General features: G+C 38.2%; 1 protein-coding gene across 1 annotated transcript in view; it reads left to right on the top strand.

The window, feature by feature from the left end:
- The first annotated feature begins 1,132 nt into the window (after positions 1 to 1,132).
- Positions 1,133 to 17,140, top strand: part of si:dkey-191g9.5 (rap1 GTPase-GDP dissociation stimulator 1) — a 16,785-nt gene continuing 777 nt past the window's right edge. The window contains exons 1-14 of the mRNA XM_047812922.1: positions 1,133 to 1,513; positions 2,663 to 2,779; positions 4,320 to 4,442; positions 5,967 to 6,092; positions 6,310 to 6,438; positions 6,635 to 6,760; positions 6,989 to 7,132; positions 7,482 to 7,613; positions 7,994 to 8,128; positions 8,467 to 8,592; positions 9,692 to 9,831; positions 10,104 to 10,230; positions 10,453 to 10,581; positions 11,132 to 17,140. The exon at positions 11,132 to 17,140 is cut by the window's right edge and continues 777 nt beyond it. Coding sequence (XP_047668878.1) covers positions 1,501 to 1,513; positions 2,663 to 2,779; positions 4,320 to 4,442; positions 5,967 to 6,092; positions 6,310 to 6,438; positions 6,635 to 6,760; positions 6,989 to 7,132; positions 7,482 to 7,613; positions 7,994 to 8,128; positions 8,467 to 8,592; positions 9,692 to 9,831; positions 10,104 to 10,230; positions 10,453 to 10,581; positions 11,132 to 11,259 — 1,695 coding nt within the window. The 5' untranslated portion in view covers positions 1,133 to 1,500 and the 3' untranslated portion in view covers positions 11,260 to 17,140. The remainder of the gene's footprint in view (positions 1,514 to 2,662; positions 2,780 to 4,319; positions 4,443 to 5,966; positions 6,093 to 6,309; positions 6,439 to 6,634; positions 6,761 to 6,988; positions 7,133 to 7,481; positions 7,614 to 7,993; positions 8,129 to 8,466; positions 8,593 to 9,691; positions 9,832 to 10,103; positions 10,231 to 10,452; positions 10,582 to 11,131) is intronic.

Below are 17,140 nucleotides of genomic sequence, written 5' to 3'. Positions count from 1 at the left end.
GAAGCTATATGGGAGAGTGATGCGAAAGAAGCCTTGTCTGCACACACGCCACAAATGGAGTCGCTTGAGGTATGCAAACATACATTCGGACAAGCCAGATTCATTTTAGACTAAGGTGCAGTGGAGTGATGAAACAAAGATTGAGTTATTTGGTCATAGTGACATTATGCATGGGGAGAAAAGGACATAGCATTCCAAGAAAAACACTTGCTACCATCATGCTGTGGGGCTGTGTGGCCAGTGCCAGTAATGGGAATCTGGTTAAAGTTGAGGGATGGATTCCACTCAATATCAGCAGATTCTTGAGAATAATGTTGAAGAATCAGTCACAAATTTGAAGTTATGGGGGTGGATATTTCAACAAGACGACAACCCAAAACACTGCTCAAAATTTACTCGGGCATTTATGCAGAGGAACAAGTCCATCCCAGTCCCCAGACCTGAATATCATCGAACATCTGTGTGGTGATTTGAAGCGGGCTGTCCATGCTCGGCAACCATGAAACCTAACTGAACTAGAGATGTTTTGTAAGGAGGAATGGTCCAAAATACATTCTTGCAGAACCCAGACACTCATTACAGGCGATAGGAAGTGTCTAGAGGCTGTTATTTCTGCTAAAGGAGGCTCTACTAAATATTGATGTGATTTTTCTGTTGGGGTGCCCAAATTTATGCACCTGTCTAATTTCTTTTTGATGCATATTGCACATTTTCTGTAAATCCAATAAACCTCATTTCACTACTGATATATTACTCACCCAAAAATTTACAAAATTATCAGGGGTTCCTAAACTTTTGTATACGACTGTATACTACTAATGTTTCACATGATTCAGCTTTGAAATATAAACTATCTAAATGTTTACAATTCTAAGACAGATAGGAGTCTCTGCTTTAGCTGCATTTTATATATATATATTTCATGGTGTTTTTGAAATATTGAAATAGAGAAACAATTGCAAGGAAATGAATCAGTGATGAGGATCACTGCTGAGAGTATAAAGGCTGTGTCTCAGAATGAGGGCTAATTGTCGACGGATGAGCTTTGGGCAGCTTTAGGATTTAGAGCGTATCATGAGGAGAACGAGAGGGTGGGAGAGCCTGTCTTCAAACGAGAGAACGAGAGTGGAGGGGGAGGGATTGTCAAAGAGTGAGAGAGAGTATGTCTGTGTGTGGAAGGGGAACGCTGAATAAAAATAGTATAAAAGCATAAAAAAGCAGGAGAGATTAAAGGCAAAGGGTATGTGATATGATGTACAAACGCGCATATATTCATCAATGGAACGGACCAGTGAGGCTGTCCAAAGCCAGGTGCTGACTCAAGACGTACTCGAGGCTGGAGCCTGCTGTCCTGCCTGAAGGAGGGGTGCCTCTGTCGTCACACATACACACAAACACACACACACACACACACACACACACACAATCCACACGGAGCTGCGGCTAGAGGCAGATATAGAGACAGGGAGACACTGAGGAACACCCAGACTACCATTAACCATGGCCGATATGGGTAAGTACCTAAAACTCCTCAGTTTTATGCCAATCTGTCCTTATATGAGTAAGACCTAATGTGCTTCAGGACATAAATATGATGCTTTGTGTTATGAGAAATGCTAGATGCATCTCAGAGATGCTTGTATATATCTTCTGCCTCACTTGACCATATTTAAAATCGGGCTCTGAGATGTGATGAGCTCCACAAGTGGACATTATGAAGTCCTGAGCACCACACCCCAGAGGGATTTGGGACTAGTGTGACTGTTTAAGGTGTTTCATGGTGTCAGGCAAGCTGCCTTAGCTTATGAGAACCCTGTGGACTCCACTGAGCCACTCAGTTTCTAATTCTATAAGAATCACATTTCTCAAGATTCTCATAGATTTTTTTTTTGTATCTTACGTTGTGTCTAGCCATGACAGTTCGATATATACATTCATACTAAGAGCCTGTGGTTATAATTTATCTGTAATAGCTCAGAGTAGCCCAGCACTCTGTATTTCTATTTTCACTCTTCTTACCAGGGATTATCAGGGTGATTACTCTCCTGCTTGCATACATTCTCTCTCTCCGCTCAGCTCTGTCTGTGCTGGCTTTACCTTCAGGAAAAAAAGCAGTGTGCAAATAAAGATTTAGCATTTAGAAATATAAACAATCATTTACTTCTATTTTATTCTGTCTCCATTTTATCTGGAAATTTTTATCTGCACTTATTAATATTTCAGTCACAAATGAAAGACAGAGAACTTGAAATGCATTGAAGTGCTTTGTATACAGATAAACAGTACAATTGGTTAACTGAATCAATTCTTAAAGATGTTGCTTAAATGAACCATGGAAGTGAAAATACACAACCATACACACAAACCCTGCCAGAGATACTCTTGTGTTTTGCATAACAAAATGTCTAACATAAAAAAGGACTTGACTGGGCAGTAGCTTATGAAACACGACTGTAACTCGTTGCCTGTGATAGACTAAAAATAGATTCTGGATGTAAGATGTGTTTATAACAGTATTTCTATTCACACTGACTATCTGTAATCTTTGATGTTTCTTAATTGAAGAATAATTCTGATGTCAGACCACTGAAAAAGCATCTATTAACCCTGGGTAGACGTTTTTGCCCAGGTATAATTGATTGGTTTCCTTTATGATATTGAGTTCCTGTTTCAGATGCTCTGACTGTGGCTCTGAACGCCGTCAGTGTGAGCACTGAGCTTGTAGAGGAGGAACTGAAGCCTCATTTGGACACCCTATTGAATGTCTTACTGGAGAAGAGTGAGTCTATATTCATATTCCGATCTGTCTATTCATACAAATATCCATCCTAAAGTCTGTTGTACATTTAGCTGTTTATCTAAGAATCATCTATACCTACATGAATCTGTTTACCCATCCTTTTATCCATAAATCCTTTCATCATCTATCCCCCATTAACCATGCACCCATCCTAAACACCGTTGCCCATATATTCATCCCTCATCGATCATCATCCCATCCAACCATTCATTTGTCCATTCATGCATTTATCTTTCCATCCATCCATCCATCCATCCATCCATCCATCCATCCATCCATCCATCCATCCATCCATCCATAATCCATCCATGCATCTATCCATCCATTCTTCCTTCCCTCTATCCATCCATCCTAAACAGTTACCCATATATTAATCTATCAGTTGAGCAATTGACCCATCCATCTTTCCATCCATCCATCCATCCATCCATCCATCCATCCATCCATCCATCCATCCATCCATCCATCCATCCATCCATCCACCCATCCATCCATCCATCCACCCATCCATCCATCCATCCATCCATCCATCCATCCATCCATCCATCCATCCATCCATCCATCCATCCAATTCCTGTTTCCATTATTTCATATATTGATCTATTAACTTTCCCTCCATAAACATATTTTAAACCTTGCTGTCCATCCATCCATCAATACATCCATTCTAAACTGAGTCCACTGTTTGATCTATGAATCAATCCATTCACCGAACCACAATAACACCAATAACAATTGCCAACACTTGTGTGTGCACCAATGCTCTCATTAGATTTGTATGGTTTGAGTAAATGCATAAAAAAAAAGTACTATAGAGAAAGTGAAAAAACAGACACAAATTAGGATAAAAGATGTGCAGATTGATTGAAAGACAGAGGAAAAGCCATATGAAATCATTGGAGAATAAATTGGAGAGGATAATCTCACCTGTAAAATCTTGCTTGCACTCTTCTCTTCTCTTCACCTTTTACTTGCCTCTTGTGAAATTAATTTGTTGTTACTGCCTGTCAGTTTCTTAGTAATTTTAGTTGGCAAATGCATCTAAAAATGGAAGATCCAGACTCCCCGAAAAGAACACAATGCAGATGTTGCTATGGCAGCACAGCCTGATCTGACAGTGTGACCTGCCTCCTTGGCTGGATTGAGTTTTTTAGTTGGGACGCCCACTCTAATGAAAGATTCCCTTCAGTTTAAGGTTGAGGAAATTCTCCCTTCACAGAACAGTACCCTGCTGAGAAGCTACTACCAGAGTCAGGACAGCTGTGTGGAGTAAGGGCAGATACTAGAGCAGATAAAAGAGATGGTATAAATTTAAATTAAAGAACATTAATGATATAATAGTGTAGGGAAGTTTATGTTGAGCCCCTAAGCATATTTTAGGCTTTTGCTATTTGCTAGTACACAATTAAAACGCATAGCCAACCAAGAATACCATGTTGAACAACTGAGGTGAACCTTATGCACAACCCACATACAGTACACATGCATCAAAACACAATATATTCTGCACTTTCCCTAGAAATGGGTGCTGCAGAGCAGATAGCCTCGAGTGGAATACTGCCTACACTGGCCCAGGCACTGAGACAAAAAGGCTCCCTCACAATACAAGTGACTCTGTTGGTGGCTGAAACGGCCAGAGAAGGTAACAGAAACAGTTATCAACATTCATTATTACTAATATGAATAATACATTTTCATCCTAGTCTTGTTATCCAAGAGAGCATAATCCGGATCTTATAATATATATGATGTCCACTGATTGATCAGCCTTAACATTAAAACCACATGTGTAATATAGTATGTAATATGTAGGTCTCCTTATGCCATTAAAACAGCTCTGAACATCAAGACACGGACTCCACAAAACCTCTAAAGTACTGTATGCTGTACTGTGTGCTATGGTATCTGGCACCAAAACATTAGCAGCAGATCCTTTAAGTCCTGTAAGTTCTGATGTCGCCTACATGGATTGGACTTGTTTCTCCAGTGCATCTCACAGATGATTAAGACTTAGGAGGCCAATTGAACACCTTTATCAAACCCTTCCTGAACAATTTTTGCAGTGTATCAGGGCACATTATCCTGCTGAATGAGGTGCCATTAGGAAACTCTGTTACCATGAAGGATGTCTTTAGTCTGCAACAATGTTCAGGTCAAAGGTCAAAGTAACATCCACATGAATGCCAGGAACCAAGGTTTCACAGCAGAACATTGCACAGAGAATCACACTGCCTCTGCTAGCTTGCCTTCATTGAATAGTACACTCTGGTGCCATCTCTTCTTAAAGTAAGTGACAAACACCTGGCCCTCCAGATGATGTAAAAAAAGTGATTGACAGGACAAGACAACTTTCTCACTTGTTTCATGGTGCAGTTCTGATAATATATAGCCTATAGCCTATTGTAGAAGCTTTCGTCTGGCGGTCAGCATGGGCTTTCTGTCTGGTGTGTGGCTACACAGCCCCATATGAAGCAAGCTGCAATGACTGTTTGTTCTGAAACCTTTCTATTATAGCCAACATAAACCTTTTCAGTAATTTGTTCTGTGAGTTTAGACCAGATGGACTAGCCTTCACTCTCCATGTGCATCATTGAGCCTTGGGCATCCATGACCCTTTTGCTAGTTCACTTGTTCTAACCACAGCATAACAAGAACACCCAGAGAAGACCTAGCATTTTGGAGATACTCTGAACCAGCCTTCTAGCCTTCACAATTTGGCCTTTGTCAAAGTAGCGCAGATCCTTACACTTAACAATTTTTCCTCCTTCCATCAGACTTCTCAGTTTATTCTATGTAATCCTATTGCCTAATATATCCCACTCCTTGACAGTTATCAGTGTAACAAGATAATCAATGTTATTATTAACTTCAACTGTTAGTAGTTTTAATGGTATAGCCACCTTTAAAGTTTCCTTGAAGGAACTACTGTTTTATTAAAATTCAAACCATTAAACATGGTCAATAAATTCAAGAAATTTGGAAGCTTATTTTCCTTGTTTTAACAGCAAAAGAGACCAAACCCTCTTTGTCACAAACATTTCTAAATCTTTGATACCTAAAGATAATTTCTTGCAAAGTCTAAATAAATACTGTGGCTTTAATATGTCATTCCATTTGAGCGTAGTCTTTTCTAATGTCTAATTCCAAAACATTTTTGGTATTATAGCTTCTGTAAGAGAAAGGTGTATCCAGGCAGGTCTGGTGACTGCTCTGGTGCCTTTACTGAACAGCCCAGACCAGGAGCTGCTGCTGCACGCCGGCCGTGCCATCGGACGCATCTGCTTCGACAACAGTGAGCACAGCTATGATTGAACCAACAGCCTTTTGTTAAGGATTGGACAAAGACAAGCATTCACTGCAGACAAACAAATACCCAATACATTGTACATTGCATATCTCATTTGTTATATCCTGTCATTCTTGTACTTATTTTCACTTGTTTTATATATTGTTTCCCATTTTCTTTCTACTGATTTTGTTCTCTTTCTGTCCCTGTATCCCACATTCAGCTGTGCAACAGACTCAGTTGGTGAAGAGTGGTGTTATCCCTAGACTGGTGGCCATTATGCACCAGTACCCAGAGAATGATCCACTAGTCAATGTCTGCCTTCTGGCCTTGTGTAATCTTGCTGATGTGGGTAAGAAAGTCGGCAGATGCACTGCTTGTAGTTAATCAAAACGATCTTTCTCACAACTCACATATGCTACTCTGTTTTTGTTTACATGATGGGCTATAAATGGATTGATATAGATGTAAGGATGTAAGGTGGATTAGCAGCAAATGATGTACAGTAGGGTAAAGCTAAAGGCTGCTGAATCTCTGCCCATGTTCAGATGCAGCGAGAGAAGCTTTGGCAGAAGTCGGGTTGGCAGATGTTCTGACCTCACAGCTGAAGCGTGCCCCAGATGCTGAGCGCCGCCATCTTATCTTAGAGGTGCTGGGCTCCCTGGGAGAGAGTGGTGAGACCGACACACAGTTCAGTATATGTGCAAAAACAGATAAACCTTTATTTATAGTAGCTAAAAAAAGTGCATAGAAGTTTATTTTGGGTTAAATTACAGGAGAAGGAACTTGAAAACACTAATAATGTATATACAGTAGGAACAATGCCCATAATCATCATCATCAACATCTTCCAAACACTTGTAGCGTACTACTGTAAATACATTTGTGTCTTTGTGACCCAGATGCACTGAAGCTCCAGTTTGTCGAGGGTGGCGTGCCTGAAGCTCTCTCTGAAATGATTAGAGGATTGCAGAGTGACTCCAACCCTCATGACCTGTGTAGTATAAAAATAGCGTCCAACCTCATTGTAACACTGCTACTGGGGGGTAAGTCTGACCTAAAAGTGCCGTTACCAAATTTTTAAAAATACATAAACATTAAGCTGAACCAGTATCACATCCTCGGCCCAGAACCTAAAGTAAACATGCCTTAGATACTGCTGCATTCCATAACTTTGCCATCAAAATGCAAATACTTAAAGTTTCCATTGTGTTTGTGCATTAAACGAATGACTACCTTATGTTTGTAAGTAACATACAGTAACAGTTGTTGGTTGCAAATATGATTCAGCCAAATGGAAAGCATCAAAGCATGATAAGAATGCCCTGTTATTGTATAGAGCTAATAATGAAACAAATATGGTAGTATCCTCAACTAAATTAAAAACTTTTCTAGATGAATCCATGCAGAAATGTTTTGGAGAGGGAACAGGGGTTGTGTATCAGGATGTTTTGTCCTGGCTACAGTCTTCTAACACTCAGCTTCAACTGTCTGGAGCTCTGGCAGTTGCCAACTTTGCCAGGAATGGTGAGTTTCTGTGATATAAAAAGTTTGTGTGTGTCCATCATTGGACTTCATGTTTGATTCACACTATTACAGAACACTTAACACCAACTGACAAATAAGTGCAGCTCTACTATAATTAACATTATTCATTTTACCTGCTAGCAAAGATTTTATTGCTAGCTTGGTGGCTACATAATAAACAAGCTTCACTTAAGTCTTCTAGTAGGGTATGCTGAAAATGCTAGCTAATATTTGGGGATTAAGATATAGTGAAGTTTGCTATTGCTATACCTGCCTTAGTGTAGATCCTACTCTGTGTCGCAGTTACAATAGCAAAATGCCTCCATTCTGTCTCTTCTCTTCCTGCCTCTTTTCTCTACTAATTCTGCTTCATCTTTCAGACAGTAATTGTGTAAAGATGATGGAACTGGGCATTGTCCCGTATATCCTGGACCTGCTAGAGCATCATGTGGATGAAGGTGATGTGTCAGTGCAGCACGCAGGCCTTAGTGCTCTCAGAAATCTTGCTATACCAGGTAATTAATCTTTGAATTAAAACAAAAATCTGTGCAGCTGAACAAAATTGAACATGACAAGAACATTGGATTTGTAATTAATGACACATACATAGTGTTTTGCTTCATAGAAAAAGAATTTACTTAGCATTTTGTTTCTGCTGTCAATTGTCAGAGTAATAAAAGTGGAAAATATTTTCCTCTTATCATACCATGCAAGCAGTTCTTCCTCTTTAAATTGTACAATAAATTTAACTATTGATTAGACTGATTAGCTGCACTCTTCTCAATTTAATCAATCTATTCTTAATCAAACTGAGATCAGGCTTAAAGACACCATCTTTTTCATGCTGTTGTAGCATCTAATAAAGTGCGCATGCTGGAGGATGGAGTGATTCAGCGGATCAGGTCTCTGCTTCGCTCCGACATGCCTCCCGTCCAATTCAAGCTGCTGGGGACTCTGCGTATGATGGTGGATGGCCAAGGTCAGGACACCAAGCGAATACATATTGTAGTGTACATGAAATCTAAAAAAGTTACCAGAATTTTCTATTTTTTTAAACAGACATTAGGGTTAAATGTAAAAACCGTGTATGAAGAAATATTAAAGAAGCAGTTTGTACTTGCCTGTGACACTGACAAGTCTTCCTCTTCCTGCAATCCAACCCTAGCGCTTCTACTTTACTGCAAAATTAAACTAAAGGATAAAACTCTGAGTAATTAACCTATGGCTAACCAAATGACCCCCTTTTTACAGTTCACTGTATAGTCAATAAATATAGGAGGTAAATATACATCGTTTCTCAGAATTAGCTGGCAAATCTGTTAACAATGGACGGTGGTTAAAAATTATGTCATTCTGAGATCTGACTTCTGAGGTAAGTAAAATGCACCATGTGATCTTGATGCATGTTGAGCAGCTTTTTAAAAGAGGAACTGGGTTACGGGCTAGAAAAATAATAAAAGGTTTTTTAAAGTGTAAATCCAATTTTTTCTAAACATGGTATCTTTACTAAATGCCTTTTAAAAGTCTTCAAAATTATAAACCACATGTTTAAAATAAAAAGGTCAAATTGTTAATAAAAATTTAATTCAAAATTTTCTGTGTTGTGAAGACTTGCAATGTCAGTAGATATAAGTTGTTGATATTTTAAGCCACATAAATATTTTGTTTGTGTGATGGTTTTCTTGCATAATAATGCAAATACTAAAGCACATTAATGCTAGTAAATGATTCTTCCTTATCCTAGAGACACAACGTGTGTTAAAATTGTTATTCTAGAGACTATAATTATGTTGTTTTCAAAGTATATTATTACCTTCAGAGGCTCGTAACAGCCTCCAGAAGCACAATAATGGATAACAGAATACATTCTCTCTCTCCAAAATAGCACTAGCTACATTCAAGTAACTATTGCACTTTGCAAAGGCGATAAATACATTGAGGGTAGAAAACCTCACACAAGTACATCACTCACTCCTATGTACTGTCTTTGTGTGTGTGTGTGTGTGTGTGTGTGTGTGTGTGTGTGTGTGTGTGTGTGTGTGTGTGTGTGTGTGTGTGTGTGTGTTTGTGTGTATTAGATGAGGCAGCTACAGTTTTGGGCAAGGATGAGATTTTACTGGCACGGGTTATGGAGTGGTGTGAAGCAAAAGACCATGCTGGTGTAAGAGGAGAAGCCAATCGGCTTTTAGCAGCACTTATAAGACACAGTCGCTCACCAGTGAGTTACATACACAACCACCCACCCACCCACCCACCCACAACCAACCCACACACACACAAGAAATCACAGAAACAATCAATAGTTCTGTAAGTTATTTATTTAAAATACAAATTAGTAGCTGCACCTTAAAAATGACGGCAAAAAAACACGGCAAAAAAAATACCCACCATGTACAAAACACACACACAACGTGGGCATGCATAGGTTTCTGAGACAAACATTATAATGTAATGTACAGTACTGATTCAGTCTTCCTCTTGTCCTGACAGGAAGTCATCCATGCTGTTATCAAGGCAGATGGGGTCCAATACCTCATCTCTATGGCAACCAGTGAACACGTCATTATGCAGAATGAGGCTTTGGTTGCTCTAGCCATCGCCTCTGCAATAGATATTGGTACTGTACAACTGTTCAACCTTTTAACATAGAGATGCCGATTTTACTGGTTTGTAACAATAGAAATTGACTGTAAGGACAGCTGTCCATTTTATATGTGGATTTCTTTGTTCTGTTCTCTGTGTTATGACTGTTAGTTGCACGAGTTGTATGAAAATAGATTCTCATAGCCCATATTTGTTCTGTGTGTGTGTGTGTGTGTGTGTGTGTGTGTTTACCCAGAGGTGGTGGAAGAGCCGTTCAGTCATGCTGATCTGCTATCCACCCTGAAGAAAATGCTAGATGACCCTGTAGGTGCAGTGGAAGTCAAATTTAGCACATTGGGGCTAATTTGCAGTCTGGCCAACTCCAGTGAGTAACACAAAAGCCCTCTCGCTATAAATAACCAGTACAAAATTGTGCAACAAATCAGGCTGTAGGGGATTTTTGAGATTGAAAGGTTCTGGAAGTGAGCTGTTCACTCAGAGCTACTTAGCTCACTTAACACTGTCAGATGAAATGATGTTTATATGTTGATGCTTTCATTGGATACTGAATAGGTAATTAGATATTTGACATTTGTGTGCTTTTTGTTGTTGGTTTTTATTAATTAAATTTCTTTGTCTTTTTCATTTTGTACTAGGAGTATGCAATATACATGGAAAACATATCTTTTTATAAAAACTTACAGTATACATACTATATATACAGTAAATCATTTACTGGCTGCACAGAACTTCAGTTTAAAGTCATTGACTTTATTTTTTAGGCAAAGGATAAAGGTTTAATGTCTCAAATCTCAGCTCTCATTTACATCACATTTAGCCTGAGGATGCTCTCTCTCTCTCTCTCTCTCTCTCTCTCTCTCTCTCTCTCTCTCTCTCTCTCTCTCTCTCTCTCTCTCTCTCTATCTATCTTTCAGGCACACTGAAGGAGCAGATGGACGCTCTGAACCTGAAAGACAGCTTGTCCAAGCTCCGCAGTCATCCCAGCACCAAGCTGGCCTCACAGGCAGTAACAGTAATGGAAGTACTCTCTGAGACTAGCTAGACCACCTGTCCAAACTCTCTGATTGATGGGACTGCTGACTAGAAGCACACTGTGTATCCACTTCATACACTTCTCATCAACCCAGACTGAAGCGATCTGAAGCAATCTGTCCGTGAGCTCAGTAGGAAGTGAGGTAATGGCATTCTGGCACAGGAGCTTAACTGGCTCATAAATAAAGTATCATTATATGGTACATTTCCTATTAGCCCAACTGTTATAACCTTGAGGATATACAGTACAGTACAGTACATATGCATAGTATATGCTTTCCGCCTCCTGCACACAAGCACAATTCTCTCTAAAATCCATTTCTTTATCTGAACACTCTGAAGAGGTTATTATCATTTATATTTATAATATTAAATAACAGATTCTAAATACAGATTCTAAATACATATAGACTGAGTTTTCTGCTCAGATATATGCGCCTTGCATTTAGCACTGGCTCATTTTCTCTGACTGGTAATGAATCTAGCCTAGTAATTGGAATATGCTGCTTTTTGTTTGAGCAGGTGTGAAGTTTGTGTAAATATGACACTCTGTCCTCCACTACATTACCCATACTCTTTGTTAAGAGGATCGCTGTTCTTGTCTGAGAAAATGATTTCCATTTGCAATAATTATCTAGTCGTTATATTAGAATTATAACATAGTTGGTTGTACTAATATTTAATAGTTTTTTTTTAATGCAAATACTTTGATCATGTTGATCATTCTATTAGCTACCCATGAATACAAGGAAGGTCTGAGTCCGTATTAGCAATACCAAGAAATATAACAAGAGTTGTGTTTAAGATTCTCTAATCTATTATATGAATAGCAATTGTGCAATCATTGATGTGTTTTTAAGTGTGACTGTGCTGTGGGTTAATACAAAATCTCTACACTATATATGTTGAACTGTGTCACTAATCTATTCTTGATTCTTGATTCTTTGAAGAAAAATCCCAGCTGAAAAGAAGTAAATTTACAATAGGCAGATGATGAGTGGAGAAGGACTATCTGATAAAATCAGTTGATGGTGATGAATCTTAGGGACTTTGATTAGGAAAGATTTTGGGTGACACAACTGCCCTACTGCATCACCCACCCTCTCAACAACAATTCATTACAGGCAATTTATCAAATACTTCTCCTCTATATTAGACTAGACGACTAGACTAAATTGCACAATCTCTGTCTGTCCTTGATACTGCCACTGTAGCATGTTGAGTAGACTTATAAATGAACTGTTTGTAGTGTTATACTAGAAACAGTGAAATGCACATAGTGGTAAAAAAAATCACAGGTTTAGGCAGTGGTTACATTCACCAGGAATATTATGAAGGGTGCTGTAGCAAGCAATGCTGTCACACCCTGACTCCAGAGTTTCTGGATTAATCTTGAGCTCAGCTCATCTTCTTGTGTCTGAGTGTGTATTGTTTTCTCCAGTTTCTTCACGCCTTATAGAAATTAAGCCTATGTCATGGACTTTACACCCACTGACCAAAATAAAGCAGTTACTATTATGAATGAATTAAATGCATTAATGTGTTGATTTTCCATGACTTTTAACCTGGAGATGGTGGAACTCTCTTTGGAATAAATAAGCTACGTTGGGAGTGTTTTTTGACTTTTACCTATTTAATTACATAGTTAGTGCAGGTAGCATGTTTGTGCAATGGGTCATGTATATACAAAAATGTATGAGAGTGTGTGGTGTCTTGGGATGCACTGTAAACTGCATTGTGTTCCTGTTTTTGCATCCTAAGGCTCCAGATCATTCATCAAACAAAAAACAGTTGCAGAAATAAGGGAATTATATATGGTTATTGTAGCCTGTTGCACTTCTTTTTGTATCCAAATCAAATTATGGTTGCAATTTTCCAGGTCTTTCTTTTAGGTCTAACAAATGTCATTTCTTATGACTAAGACATATACAGCACTTCACTAGCCACAAGGTGGAGACAACAGCAACCCTCAATGTATAAATCTTTGAGGTCCGAGCGTTTTTGGTGGCACAATTGGGACCTAGTGGGAAATAGTGTAGAAAGCATGGAGAAAATGTTTATTGAAGGTTGCTGTTATCTCCATCTAGTGGCTAATGAAGTGCTGTATATGTCTTAGTCCTAAGAGCTGACATGGATCCATGAGCCTCATGAATTGGACATGTTTGTCCAGTACATCCCACAGATGCATGATTGGATTAAGAGCTTGGGAATTTTAAAACTGTAAAGTGCAAATATAAAACTCTGTCATGTTCCTCAAACGATTCCTGAACAATTTCCAGGGCACATTTTCCTGCTGAAGGAGGACACTGCCATTAGGGAATAGCATTGCCATGAAAGGGTGTACGTGGCCTGCAAAAATGTTTAGATAGGTGGTACATGTCAATTTAACATACATATGAAAGCTTGGACATGTATGCCCTTTGTATGCACTTTCTTTGGGGGACAGGGGTCAGCATGGGCACTCTGTTCTGTTATGCACTGTGTATCTGACACCTTTCTATTATAGTACAGCAGTTCATTTGTGGGATTGCAGAGATGTTGTAGCCTAGTGTTTAAGGTGTTGGACTACCAATCGGAAGGTTGTGAGTTTGAATCCCAAGTCCACCAAGCTGCCAATGCAGGGCCCCTCAACACGGCCCTTAATGCTCAGTTGTATAAAAATAAGCTAAAATATAAGTCATTCTGGACAACTGCTCTTGGTAGGTACTAACCACACTAACCACTGCATACCGGGGACACCCCTCAAGACCTGCTGTTGTGGTTTAACCAAGTCATCTAGACATCACAATTCGACCCTTGTCCATTTTTCCAGCTTCCAACCCACCAACTTCAAGAACTTTCTGTTCACCTTTTGCCTAATATATCCTTGTGTACTGGTGAAATGTATAAAAATATCTACGCTGGAATGTTCCATCCCATAAGAAATAAACAGTTGTTTGTGCTATTTTTCTAACAGTGTACACTGAAATTAATGTAAAGATTTATTTATATTTTATAGGCTTGGAAGGTATTTACATCTATTGGAAAGTACTTACATCTATAATGGTTGTTGCACATATTTTTCTCCTTACATAATTGCGGCACTACTGTGGATGAGTAACTGAACAGATGGCTCTTCAATTCATTTTGACCAGCTGTCTGTTGCTGCATCTTTACGCCATGTGAAAGCCAACAGCTGAGCTAAAAATATGCAATTTTCAAGCTGTAAAATAGTCACGATGTAGTGCATAATTTTATTAGAGACAAATGATGTTCCACAGCAGGTACAGGATGCTTATATGCTCATGTTTGTTGGGACACAGGTCTATAATTATTTGAAAAACTAAAGTATATTACCACAAAGGATAAAAAATGAAATCTAAACTCTATTGGGCCACTGTTCAGCTATTGAAGGCAGGAATGAAGGCTTAAATCAACTCTAGGAAAAAAAACAACAATAAGAAGTTATGCATTTTCCAAAGGTCCTAATTGAATTATTTCAAATCAGTTTTATTTAAAGCACTTTTAATAATGGAGAGTGTCATAATGCAGCTTTAGAGAAATTTACAGCATTTCAGCAGTCATTGGTTGACAAAGAGTCTCAACCACGTCCAAATTTGTTTACAAATATCGTTTGACATAAAAGAGGAGGCTTGCATGAATAATTATTTTTCATGTGCAATCACGTTATTCACACAATAGCATGTGTTTATATCAATTCATGTGCTGTAATGAACCCTCACTTAACTATTAATGTGATCATTTTTATGTGATTTACAAGTGGATCATTTATGTCCTTTCCCAAATGACTAAAAAACTAAAAAAATACATTTTCTTCCAGTGACTGGTGATTTTGATAACCTTGTGCATTTGTGTGCATTCATGAGTATGGGGCATGGCTCTGTCGAGGGTGGGCTGAATGTAGCATATGGACACTCTCTGTGGGAATATGAGAAATTGGGCCACAGGCCCAGAGTTCAGTTTCCTCTGCTTTTATTATCCAAAACCTGTACAGCACAGAATTATTACAAGTGAAGGTTCCCTAACGTGTTATACTATAACTTGATAAATCAATGATCCTTATTTTGGCTGCATATAGTCATGTAATGGAGAAGAAGGCAACATACAAGTGTAAATTTATTTATTAATTAAAGTCAACGTAAGGATAAACTGTGATACAAAGCAAATCCATACAGCCTATGGGTGATAATATGACACACAACAACACAAGAACAAAAGCTTGACATCAACTTCTTTGGTGATAACATGGCACACGTGGTTCCATAAGCTTGGGATTTTGATCAGTCATCATTTTACCATGTCTAAATTCTAACAAATGCACTAAAACAAAATAGTGGAAATAAATAAAAAGAAAAACATTTACTGAAAACCTTTTATGTATTGTTTAATATACTTTTTAATTTATTTTACTAATTTTAAATTAAATTAATAAACAACAACAAACAGAGCTAAACAATACAGGTGATAAATGATCACTTTTGAATCGATTTGCCATATAAAATATCCTTTTGTTTATGACCTCCTGTTATCAGGAAAGCCTTATTAATCCTTTTAACAAATAGCGGATTACAGACGGAACAAATATGCAAAAACTTTCTCTACCAGGTGTTAGTAAGAAAACCCACCTGTACAGATACAATTGTGAACACACTCACATGGCTGTGTGGGTGTGGCTGCATTATGTCATGTGAAAAGGCCCTGAGAAAAAGCCTTGCTGGAGGGTGAAAGGGAGAGAGGAACATTACCCTTTGGAACAGATGAAACTCACCTGTGTGAAGGAGTGCCATTTAGACTGAAAGGTGCAGCGTACTGTAGAAATACTGGAAACCTCTTTCAACAAGGGTAAGAAGACATTTTTAGTCTATATTTAAAATAAAAACTCTGATTCATTGCTCTACCTACACACTTACAGCATGGCCGTAGATAAGAAAAATGGCGCAGGGACTTTGTGCTTGTGTCAGTCAGCTACATACTTGATCTGTCTAGAGTAAACTATGTCACTGATAGTGGGAACTAGATATTTCACAAGCCAGAGTATTTATTTGCCATCAGTGTCATCATGGCCAGAATAAAGCATTTAAGGTGTTACTTTTTCATATTCTGTATAATAAAAAAGAGAAAGTACCGTATAATATGCTTTCTGGATTTCATTCATATATAAATTCACATATAAATTCATATATTTTTACCACTTTAAGTGTCTCGACTTATAGAACATAAGACTTATATTTATGACTTATAGAACATAAGACATATTTATGACTTATAGAACATAAGAAACCTCTACATATAGAATTGTTTGTTTGTATCACAGTCTTCACATTTACCTTTACTTCAGCTCTGCTATTATCAGTAAAGCGAGCAGATCATAAATTGTTTTATTAGACAACGTGTGATGCAATAACTTAGTTATTATATAATAGTATAAAGACTTTTCTCTGTTTTGGTCTGTATACATTTTAAACCTACTAATAATACAGGCAGAAATTTTTAGAAAAGGATTGTTAGCGCAAACACTGATGTTTGTTAAAAAAAAGAGAGAGAGAGAGAGAGAGAGAGAGAGAGAGAGAGATGGGAATGCAGTCCTTTTCAAATATATAAACTTACTGACATAACAACAACCTGCAGGCACATTTACATTTGCATTAGTACTAAGTCACTGTTTTTTTTGGCAGTTTTAATAACTTGTGTGGTTATTTTGAACCTAAGATGTGTGAGAGTTACTGGCTCTGAAGAGTCAGGATAAAAACGTCAGTATTTTCCTGACCTCAAGAGACCATTGTTATAAGTTCTTTTCCTTTAATTCCAACTCAATTTTGTAGATGTTTGCAGCCCCGCAACTATCCAATTGTTCTTTTTCAGGGTTAGGTCTCGGTCCAGCTCTGTCGAAC

The sequence above is a fragment of the Tachysurus fulvidraco genome, chromosome 4 (genome assembly GCF_022655615.1).
Source record: "Tachysurus fulvidraco isolate hzauxx_2018 chromosome 4, HZAU_PFXX_2.0, whole genome shotgun sequence".
Classification (NCBI taxonomy): Eukaryota; Metazoa; Chordata; class Actinopteri; order Siluriformes; family Bagridae; genus Tachysurus; species Tachysurus fulvidraco.
This window is presented reverse-complemented; position numbering and strand designations above follow the sequence as displayed.